Below are 11,185 nucleotides of genomic sequence, written 5' to 3' on the forward strand. Positions count from 1 at the left end.
CGCGATCAAAGCAATCTGGACAAGCAGAAATTTATCCTATTACAACTAACGAACAAATAACGTTTTCTATTTTTAAAAACCTAATGGAAAACCAACAACTGCTAGAGTACAAAAAAAGCAGAACTTTACGAATATCGAAAAAGGAAAACAGGATAAAGACTTGGACTTACTATTGAACGTAATGGTTCACTACAACTAAACCTATAATGCCGTTATAAACTATTCTGAATGTAACTATTTTATTGGTAAAACTATAACACTGTTCATATAAAAAATTAATAAGAAATGGCTCGTTGGTCTAGAGGTATGATTCTCGCTTCGGGTGCGAGAGGTCCCGGGTTCAATTCCCGGACGAGCCCCTTTCCTTTTTGATGTCTGCAATACAGAATTTTGTCTATTTTTAACTTAGATATTTTACCTGTTTCCAGCCGATGAAGCCGCCAAATATTCTTTTTCTTTATATGTATATATTATTTCGCTTTTTAACACTGAAAATGAAATATAACTTTTCTGTTCTGAAACTTATCAATGTTTTCCTTACACACATTAACCACTGTACTTAACAGGATATTCCGATCCAGAGAAAATTTGACAATGGCGTTTGAAACGTCAGTGGTGATCATGCTCGACATTTCAAATGTCATTGTCAAACTTCTAGGCTTACAGGATGATGGCGCTGAACGTCAGACGTTCACGTTTTCGCGTTGAAAACTTCGGCCGCAACCTCGCTACTAATGTACCATGTAACAGGATTTCAACTTGGATCACAGGTGGTCAAACTCGAAGTTAATCTGATCTCCCAACCGGAGATGACCAATTTTGGGCCTCACATTTCTCCTATTATTTATGATGTCGTGTCGCGACAGGCAATTTTTTTCTCTCTTTAACAAAATAATAATTTTTTTAAACGCGAATTTTAACGGAAATTCGAACCTGTCTAGGACCTCACATAGACGATTGATGCTTCCCGTAGCAGTGCGACTCTAGACTCTAGAGTCTAGAATCTAGAGTCGCACGTGGAGTGTGCTCTAGACAGTCTAGAGTCTGAAGTCTAGAGCACACTCGACGTGCGAAGGAAAGCAACGCCATTGCAGTACATAGTAATCAGTATCTTGTTACGGCCAGTTACGACAGTCGCACCGTACAAAAAGTTAGTTTAGAAGTCTGATATCTTAAAAAAAATAAAAGAAAAAGCTAGGAGTCGTCAAAAAGGAAGAACCCATATTAACATTTTTACTCGAGCAATGGAGTCTCCTCGGCAAAACATTCGATTATGGATGCAATCATAAAATAAATGACGAAGCTAAAGAATTATTTCGAACTTGTTGTTTTTGTAAATAATAGGCATGCCCCTAGTGACTTTAGAGTGGAGATAAAGATTTTATGAAATTTACGTTAATATTTTTGTATTATAAAAGAGGCATCGGCACCATGCCCATATTTTTGAAACCCTAGATAATTAAGAGGCCGGATGGCCGAGCGGTCAAGGTGGCAGCCTACCGCTTCGACTGAAATAATTAAATCCTAAATATGCGGCCGGATGGCCGAGCGGTCAAGGTGGCAGCCTACCGCTCTGAGGGACCCGGAATCGAATCCGGACGGGTCAAGGAATCCCCAGGAATTTTTCAGGGGGGTCCGTTTGGATATGTCGGGCCCCGTCCCTCACCACCCGGTCGCCCCATTGTGGGCCTGGCCGAACCCATAAGAAGCCCTCTTAGTGACCACAGGGCGGAAAGAGTAAAAAAAACCCTAGATAACTATGGCCAAATAGCCAAGCAGTTAAGCTGTCGGCCCACCGTTTTGGGGACACTCAGAATGGAATCCGGACGAGTCGAAAAACCTTGGGAATTTTTCGGATACGTAGAGCACGTCCCTCGCCACCCCGTCTTAATGGATTTGGTAAAGAAACGCCCTCTTAGTGCCTACAGGACGGAAAGAGTTTTGAAAAAATATGCCCCGTTATCAGTCGGAGGGAACACGTCAAGTTAATATTTACGAATATATTAATTAAAATTTTTATCTGAACAATTATTTCTTTGAGTAAACAATTATTTCGAGGTGGCAATATTAATATTTAAGTATTTTATTTTAAAAATATACAGTATTAATATTTTTAGTATTTTCCCGTTTTTAATTATGGTCACCAGGGGGCATTCGACGACGAAGGCGAAGGTAAGCGTGGTTTTCGTGATTTAGCTTTTCTCCTTTATTAAAGTTTGTAATAATTATATTAATCTAGTTTTATATTATTTGGCCGTTTTGCAATGTTAATGGCCGTCGAGAATGTCATTATGATTAGTTTTTTGTGTAGTGTTTGTCGTATATTTGGTAGTTTGTTTACTTGTATAGATTACTGTTACGTGTTAATATCTTTGCAGAAAACTATAAGATACGGTTGGAGATGTATATGAATGACACTGTTGGTACCGTAATAAGTCTGTAGAGCATGCCCATAGGAGCAAAAAAGTCATTGAAACAATACCTCTAAATGTGACCCTTTGCCAGATATTTGCCTCCAAATGTGGAAACCTAACTGCAGCAGTTTTGGTTGCCATCTTATGGATGTCGTGAATGTAAACAAGTTGTTTTAGGCGTGGTGATTAGTACCTGTAACAAATAATAAATGCAAATCAATTTCTTTTGACCAAAAACAGTTTTTACTTCGAATTGGTACTACATATTCATGTTGGTCGAGCAATGGTGAGCCGTACATATTCACATGTAGCCACATGCTTTGATGTGAGCAATAGCAACCACGTTGGTGCTCATGCGGGGGAGAACTCACACGCCCTCTAAAAAATTTTGAGTACTTGAAAATGGTTGAGTGGGCTACTTGAAGCTGGCATAGTTGCACCAGCTAAATAGTTAAATGCAAATTTAATTGTCTTAACGGAACTTGTGGTGTGTGGCAAGACTTCTGATCGCATGTGGCCAATTTCAGGAGGCCATATCTGGTGAAGGATACATATAGAGGTACGGTTACCTTGACTTTTTGTTCCTATAGGCATGCTGTACAGCTCTGTTAAGATCCCAACAGTGTCATTGATATCTGCAATTGTATCAAGTATAAAATACTAATTCAGATTGTTGACTGTAATGGAAGATTTCAGTTTTGGATTATCTTGTGTTGCAGGCTGCAGCAAATGTAGCTCTGAATGAGGCGGTTGGGACCTTGTCAGAGCTGTAGACCTTGCCCATAGGAGTAAAAATAGTCAAAGAAACCAATGGTTTATGTGTGACTCTTGCCTAGATGTAGTCCTTGAAAGTTTCCTATCTGTAATTTAGAAGAACTGCAAAAATGAGGTACAATTTAAGTGAAAAAATCGAATTATTTCTCAAAACAATGCCAAAAATACATCATTTTTTACTTTACTAGAGATGGTTAAAAGCTCGTAAAACATGAGAAATGCCATCGCACTTGCTACTTCCAAATGAGATTGGAGTTGTGTTCTGTTCCCGTTAAGTCTGTTGTATGTTTAACAAGCAGCCCAGTCAGATATTCAGGGAACTACATTTATATCTTGTCAAGGGTTGCATATAGACAGTTAGTTTCTTTGACTTTTTTTCTTCTTATTTGTAAGGTTTACAGGTCTCACCCACCTCATTTGCAGTTGATTTGTATTGAGCAACTTTTCATATGATATGTCCTCCCCAAAATTTTCTTTCTATGGGCTTAATAATATACAAACTTGATGAAATAAAATTAATATCTTTTTGTGCTGACCGATTCAATTATGAATAAGAATATCCTCAACTGATGCATTTCTGAGAAAAATATTCTTAAAAAATTTGTCTTAATGTTTATTAAGCAATTTATTTTGATTTACTTAATGTGCTCACTGCTGGCGATGACTTAGAGCACTTGCTGTCACAACATTGCATGTGTTGATCCTGCTTGTGAGTGTCCTAAAGTTTTCCATAAATATTTCAGGAATTCTAAGACTATTTTATATAATTTCTTTGACATTTTATAGTTAGAGATGTTGCTCACTGTGTTGGGAGTGAATACATTAAGCAAATAGAATATTTTCTGTGATGAACTTTGAAACATGAAAAATTTTAATCATGTAGATCCAGTAGAAGCATCGAAAAAAGACATGAGAGACAGACACACACTTAAAATTATTTCAAAATTATACTTTATTAAATCAGATGTTTGTTTCAATAGAGAGCAATGTAATTCTGACAATTTATTGTTTGTTTTCTTTGTTATAACCAGTCTTCAGATTAGCATAATTTTAAGTTTTCATTAGATTGTCAGTTATTTTTACTGTTTCGATCCAAGTCAAACAGTATAAACTCACTATTTGTTTATAAAATCACCCTAACTTCTCCAGTATTTCTATTGCCAGTATTACTGCTTCTCTTAGTATTTATGTTTTAGTTGAATTAATCAACACACCTTTAATAGTGAGTGAAGTCAAATGTGGAATGCTTAGGCATGAGCATTCCACTTTTGACCATTACACCCAAAGATGGCTTGTTAACCGGGTCAAAAATGTTAGCATTATTTAAATTTCCCCACCATTAAAGGTGAATTAATTCAGCCAAGTAACCACTGTGCTTAGTTTGTCCTTATGTAGTTTGGTATTTAGTGTAAAAATATTTCAAATGCTTATGTTCTGCTTTCAGGAATTAGCTTCGATGTCACTATTTTCATATAATTTTAAAGGACAGACATGACTCTTGTTTACGGCATCTTAAAGTCTACTAATATGAAGATTTTTCAGATGGGTGAGGAAAATTTTGATATTTTCAAACATATTGATTACGTTTATTTTAAAATATAAGAATTTATCATAATTACAGTAGAGCATTGATCAACCGAAACATCAATTAACTGAAAGCTTTCAAGTTGGCAAATTTAAATTTCTGATAGTGCTGTGGCACTGCAATCTTTGGCTATGTCTTGGGCTACTCCAATATTATTTTTGTTGGTGTGCATGTTTTAGCTGGCAGCACAGGCATGACCATGCGAGGGTACTTAAGGATGTGCCAGGATTTGAACTAATTTCAGCATGGGATAAATTAATATATTTTTTCGTACATAATCGGTTATCTGAAAAATCAATTTTCCAAACAACCCGTCACCAATTGATTCAGATAATCGATACTCTACTGTATATACAGTATTTTTAAAAGTATAAATAAAATTTTATCTGTAAATAATAAATATTATGAAAAATTGTCATCTATTTTATTGTTTATTTACTGATATTCTTTTGAAATTATTCAATTGCAGTATGAAGTGAATGTGTTCCTGAACTTTCTTGTACTAAACATTACATTTATGCTTTAGTTGTAAATTCTAAACTGTACAATATTATAGAATATAACATATGGAATATACAGTGATCAGTCAAATTTTGGTCACTCTTTTTTGCATTTTTTGATGTTTTGACACTCAGAGCCAAAAAATAAAAAAAACCTTGCAAAATTGTGGTGGGTATTGGCATCTATTTTGCATTATATCGTGGACAAACCAAAAATTTTAAATCTTGACAGGTTTATTTTTATTTGGGGGCATTGATGCTATTAAATTTTGATAGTTAAGGGTCATGGGGATCACAAGTGGGGGTTGGACTTGATGAAAGTTTAGTTGTTATTAGCATTTACAATTTCTTTAAAAATTCCCCCCAAAAAAAGAGTTTCACCTTCTTATAATAATTAATAATATAAAAATTTATCTGTTTTATGGTTGCTGTATATTAGATCTTGTGTATGAATGTCTCTTTAATTCAAACTTTTGTTTGGTAGATTATCTCACAGCATTATGGTTAGAAACATCTTTATTTTTTTAAAAAATTGGATTCCATATGCAATGTAATCCAATTAAAAAAAAATAAAGATGTTTCTAACTGTGATCATATGAGATAATCTACCAAACAAAAGTTTGAATTAAAGAGACATTCATACACAAGATACACAATATAAAAATTATTTTTTAGTGAAATCTCACAAAAGATTTTAACTTTATTAAGGAGAATTCTTTCATAGATTAACTACAAAAGAATTCTCCTTAATGTATATAATTTTTAAATTCATGTTTTTAATGCCAGTTTTAAAACGTTTGTTAGAAAAACATAAACTTATTCAAAGAAACCCTTCAACTTTTTTTATAAATTTACAAGAAATTCAACTCACTGGATTTGCAAGTACTTCTGTTTTCACTTCAGTATACAACAGTCTTTAATCTTATATAACATGAATAAATTTGACATATTGGAACATAGATTCGAAAATAAGAACAACTGTCATAGTTGCCAATTTATTTAAAGGTTTTTCTGCATGCTTTCCATCTTGTGAGCAGTAATGGGACCTTTATTCCGTGTCTGTGGATTCGATGGGCACCCGACTGGTAAGGTATGAGGCTTGTTTCTAGATTACACAGATGCAAACAATCAGATTAATTGTGTAAAGTGACTAATGTATTGCACTGAAGGACATCAGAGGAGATATAAAAAAAACTCACTGGGTTTCTTTTGCTCGGTCTTCTTGAATATGGGAGACTGGAATATGGAAAGAATGTAATTCAGACATATGAATTTAATCGACAAATTTAGAACTAAACTATCATATTTATATAAAATAAACAAAAACAAATAAGTAATGTATACAAAATTTAAGTTTTATAGATGGATGATATGCATAAAAGTGAACTTGTAATTTGCTATAGTTACAAAGGACTTACAAAGGAGAGTTTCTGGAGAGAGAAAGATGATTTTAATTTTAATACAAAGAGAAAAAAGGAGCTAAGTCAGCTAAAAGAGCCGGACCAACTAAAAAGATCTCTAAATTTGACTTCAATTTAGTTTTCAACGTAGTCAATACTGATTGGGAACAACTGTGCATCTTAAGCCTTTCACAACACTTGGCCAACTTTAAGCTTTTACCTTGTGAACCTGAAATTATAAATTAATCAAATGTTTTAATTATTAGATTTTAATGATGGCAACATAATCACTTGCCTTTAGTTCAAATTACTTTATATCTACGTATTTAATTAACCAAGTTATGACCAATGAATTCAGTGTTATCATATGATTAATCTAGTACATCCATTAAGAAAATGGGACCGTGTTCAATTAACCATTGTAAAAAGAACCTACCAACATTGCAAACTCTTAGGTTCTTTGATCATTTGTTATCATCACAAACATTGAAATAGCCCATAATGACTGCTCTCAAACATGAGAGACTAGGTACTGAAAAATATATAATTGGATCCAGAAAAGCACCATGTCATTTATAAAAAGGCTAATATACAGGGTGCGTAGTAAAGTGCTTACACACTGACATGTGAGTGATGCACAACACTTGGTAACAAATACATAACAAAGACATGGGAAAATGCAAAATGCACACATTATAAATAAACACACGAGAAAAGAATGAGCTCATGCAGAAATATACATGCAAAATACACATTTTTCTTGTCCGTGCTTGCCATACACATTAGCAATTCTTGCTTTTTATTCACATAATTTGTGTACATGGAGTATCTTTTTGTACTAAATTGGTTGCATTATATAACTTTTTAATTTAATTTTTTTCATATTGTGCATTGTTTTTTAAATGAGCAAGTTATATTTTGAATTTTACTGCTAGGAGGTGTGTTGCACCTCCTAGCTGTAAAATTCTCCTAGTGGTCTCACAGTGCAAAGTCACTTAACAATAATTATACAACACATTTGTAACCGTAGCCTTCTATGTTTGGCAGTTATGTGAGTGTATAAGGACTTCTTGACTCTCTTCCCTTGGTTTTACCTCTCAAAGCCTTATGACTTGCATCTAATGTAGTGTTATTTCTTTTTCATTTTCATTGAGTTATGCAAGTCAGATGATTATATTACCCGACTTACATAACTTCCTCCGTATTGCAATCCACATAACCTCGCAGATATTATCTATTTAAGTAAGAATAGTGAATGGACAATTTGTCTTTATAATAGTTAACAATACAAAAATAAGAATTATGGAAAGGTTAAAACTGTTGTGACCAGATTAATTATGTTAGTAAGTTATAAAATCATAATTAAATCACACAAACACACCTTTCGTACTTTTCCAGCATTAACTTTATCCAAGAATTCTGGCCTTCAAAGTCTATGTGATTTTTACCCAAAAATTTTAGCTTTTAAAGATAATTGTACTCCATAATTAATTATTAAAAGAAGACAAAATGTAGTTAAATGTGTTTCTAGTCAGCTTCGAATTGGTGTGAATTTAAGATAAATTTGTAAAAAGAACTACAGTTGACCCTCCTATAACACGGTAGATACGTTCCGGTTTTTATGAATCCATTTTCTACAAGTCCAGCCAATCACAGCCCAGCACGTATGCAGTTTACGGACTACAGCTGTTTGAAAGGTTTCTTCCATAAAATTAATCGTTTCTACACTAATTTTGACTGAACATTTCCAAAATATGTATAATTTTTTGGGAATAATCCATATAAACTATGCTATAAACAAAAAAATTGTAGGATTACTTACCGAGCGTGCACTGTTCGACTACGCCATTGCTTAAGCTTGTTTTTGTTGTGGAGCTTGTCATCGAATGGCATTCTTGTGCTTCCTGATAAATTATTTTTTTTGCAAAAAATTCGCNAAAAATTTGCTGAACTTTGGAGACATCATTAATATAAATATAATTTTTATGGACGTTAAATAATAAATGGTTTTTAATAGGTCCACTGCTCGTTTAAACTTTACGGTTTGTACAATATTTGCTATTGGTCTAGATTCGACCAATCCTGTCGCGACATCAGTCGGCGATGACGTTTTACCGAATTATACGAGTTTTTTTTAGCATGTTTATACGAATACTGTTGCAATTTTTTTGCCGTGATATAGGAATCCAAACTATAGGAACCCGTGTTATAGGGGGGTTGAATGTACAGTGGAACCTTGGTATACGACCTTAATCCATTCCTGATGTTTGGACTTTACTGAATAGGATGTATACTGAACCAACCTTTCCCATAAGAAGTAATGTAAAAATGATTAATCTGTTTTCATGTAAAAAAAAAATATGGCTGGCTTTAAACACCTTGCTTTCCTGGCTAGTTCCTTCTTGATTTTTCATGAGATCAGCATGTATCTTTTTAGCTTTCTCGCAAATAATTGCTTCTGATACACTGTCTCCAGCACACTGTTTTTCAGTTATCCAAAGCAAAAGCAATTTCTCAACATGATCTAATGTCTTGGATCTCTGTTTAGAAATTGATTTAACCCCTTTTGCAGCATTAGCAGATTTAATAATTTCTTTATTTTTCATGATTGTCAATATCGTCTTTCTCGGAATACGGTATGCAACAGTTAAAATCTCGAACACGTGTGCCACCTTCGTATTTCTCAACAATCTCTTTTTTCAGTTGTGATTCTAGTCATTTTTTGTTTTCTGTTGCTTTTCATTTGCCTTCTTGCAATTTATGATTAATAATAAACTTTTACTTACAATTAAAATCAGAAGAAATTTAACAAAGTTATAAACTGTGGCACCGTGAACATCTAGTCTGGTCTAGTACACCAATAGTGCTACTTGTTCATAGATGGCATGTATAATTGAATTAAGTCATATACTGAACAAAAGTCATATACCAAACAAAATTTGTTTTGTCCAAACAGGACGTATTCCGAATTGGATGTATTCTAAAGCAGATGTATACCGAGGTACCACTGTAGAAGATTGCATTCAAAGAAGTAAGTGATGAGTAGAGAATATGTTCGAGTGCAGTTGTCTCCAATACAATTGTTTATAATGGTGTCAGTTTAAAAGGGATCAAATTTTAATAAGTTATAGGTTGGACTTGAGCAAACCATGCATTAGCACAGGGGCTTCTAGCAAATACAGGAAATAGGGGATATCTGTGTTCCATGTACTTAGACTCTGGCATAGGCATTTTGGCTCTGACTGTAGATCATGAAAAAACAGAAAAATATGCATAATGTAAGGAAAAGAATTAAATTAATTGGGTATTTGACAACTAGAGAAAAATGTCAGCAGTAACAAAGACGACAAGTTTAATAATAACTGTCTTGACTTTAGCATTAAATTTTTGGAATCGATCATCACTTGATGCAGTTATCAATTCTTGATTCTGCAAAATTACGTATTTTAAATGGATTAGTTAATTCTGAGACACATGCAAACAGTTTGGAAACATTACTTACTGCAATGCATCACTGTTTCTAGTTTTAAAAGTTTAACAAAATGAATATCACAATTATATCAGTTTTGCTAAGATTTGTTTAGTAAAAAGAAGTTACAATAATTTTAAAATGTTTTTTAAGTTATATATAAAAATTTTCAGGGTGTTTTTATATGGCGAGTGCCATCAGTAAATCGTCTTTGGTGTTTGGCAAACAATCTCTTCCTCGAATCGGTGCTATTTCTGCCTCTTTTTTGAGAACTAAATCAAACTTGAATGACGAACGAGCGAAGTGTGGCGAAAATAAGTACAGCACAAGGCCTTTGGCTGGAGAAATTATAAAACCCGACGATGTTGACGAAAAGATCACCAATGGTAACTTTTAATTTCTGCATTTTTGATAAACTTAGAATATACAGAGGAAGCAAATTTATTGAATTCTGAAGGTATTTTAATTTTAACTCTCTCTGTCCTTTAACCACCAAACAAGCTATTTTAGCAAGCCCATTATGGGACTTGCGTCTTCTGAAAATCTATAAATAACTTGCAAATAACATAAAAAAAAATAATAAAGCCGCCAAAGCAAGTTATTTTTTATGTTATTTGCAAGTTATTTATAGATTTTCAGAAGACGCAAGTCTGATGAAGTACGCATGCGCATTTCAGTTTCTGTTTTAATTTGTATTTCATGCGTTCTTTTTTACGAGGGCTGTTCGGAAAGTTCGCGGCCTCACATAGAAAAACAAACAAAATAATGTTAAAACTTTTTTTATTTTTCAATGTAATCTCCTCTGTTAGCAATGCGCTTATTCCAGCGATGTTCTAGCTTTTTTATGCCATCACAATAGGTCGATTTGTCAAGGTATGCAAAATACTCGTTCACTTCAGAGATGACTTCGTCATTTGAGTGGAATCTCTTTCCAGCCAAGAATTTTTTTAGGTTTGGAAAAAGGTGGAAGTCACTGGGGGCCAAATCAGGTGAGTACGGTGGATGTGGAACTAATTGGAAGCGAAGTTCGTTTATCTTTTGTT

General features: G+C 33.8%; 1 protein-coding gene and 1 non-coding gene across 3 annotated transcripts in view; both read left to right on the forward strand.

The window, feature by feature from the left end:
• Nucleotides 1–287: 287 nt before the first annotated feature.
• Trnap-cgg lies at nucleotides 288–359 on the forward strand. Its single transcript has one exon. It is a non-coding gene; the product is annotated as a tRNA-Pro (tRNA).
• Nucleotides 360–2,144: 1,785 nt separating this feature from the next.
• The window catches only part of LOC111615249 (39S ribosomal protein L21, mitochondrial-like), a 15,065-nt gene continuing 6,024 nt past the window's right edge, over nucleotides 2,145–11,185 (forward strand). The window contains exons 1-3 of one of the 2 annotated variants that reach the window (XM_023356660.1): nucleotides 2,145–2,172; nucleotides 4,633–4,734; nucleotides 10,316–10,528. In XM_023356660.1, coding sequence (XP_023212428.1) covers nucleotides 4,680–4,734; nucleotides 10,316–10,528 — 268 coding nt within the window. In that variant the 5' untranslated portion in view covers nucleotides 2,145–2,172; nucleotides 4,633–4,679. The other variant, XM_023356661.1, reaches the window with a different exon arrangement.

This window comes from Centruroides sculpturatus, unplaced genomic scaffold (genome assembly GCF_000671375.1).
Source record: "Centruroides sculpturatus isolate CEXI.00-Female unplaced genomic scaffold, Cexi_2.0 scaffold2274, whole genome shotgun sequence".
NCBI classification, from domain to species: domain Eukaryota; kingdom Metazoa; phylum Arthropoda; class Arachnida; order Scorpiones; family Buthidae; genus Centruroides; species Centruroides sculpturatus.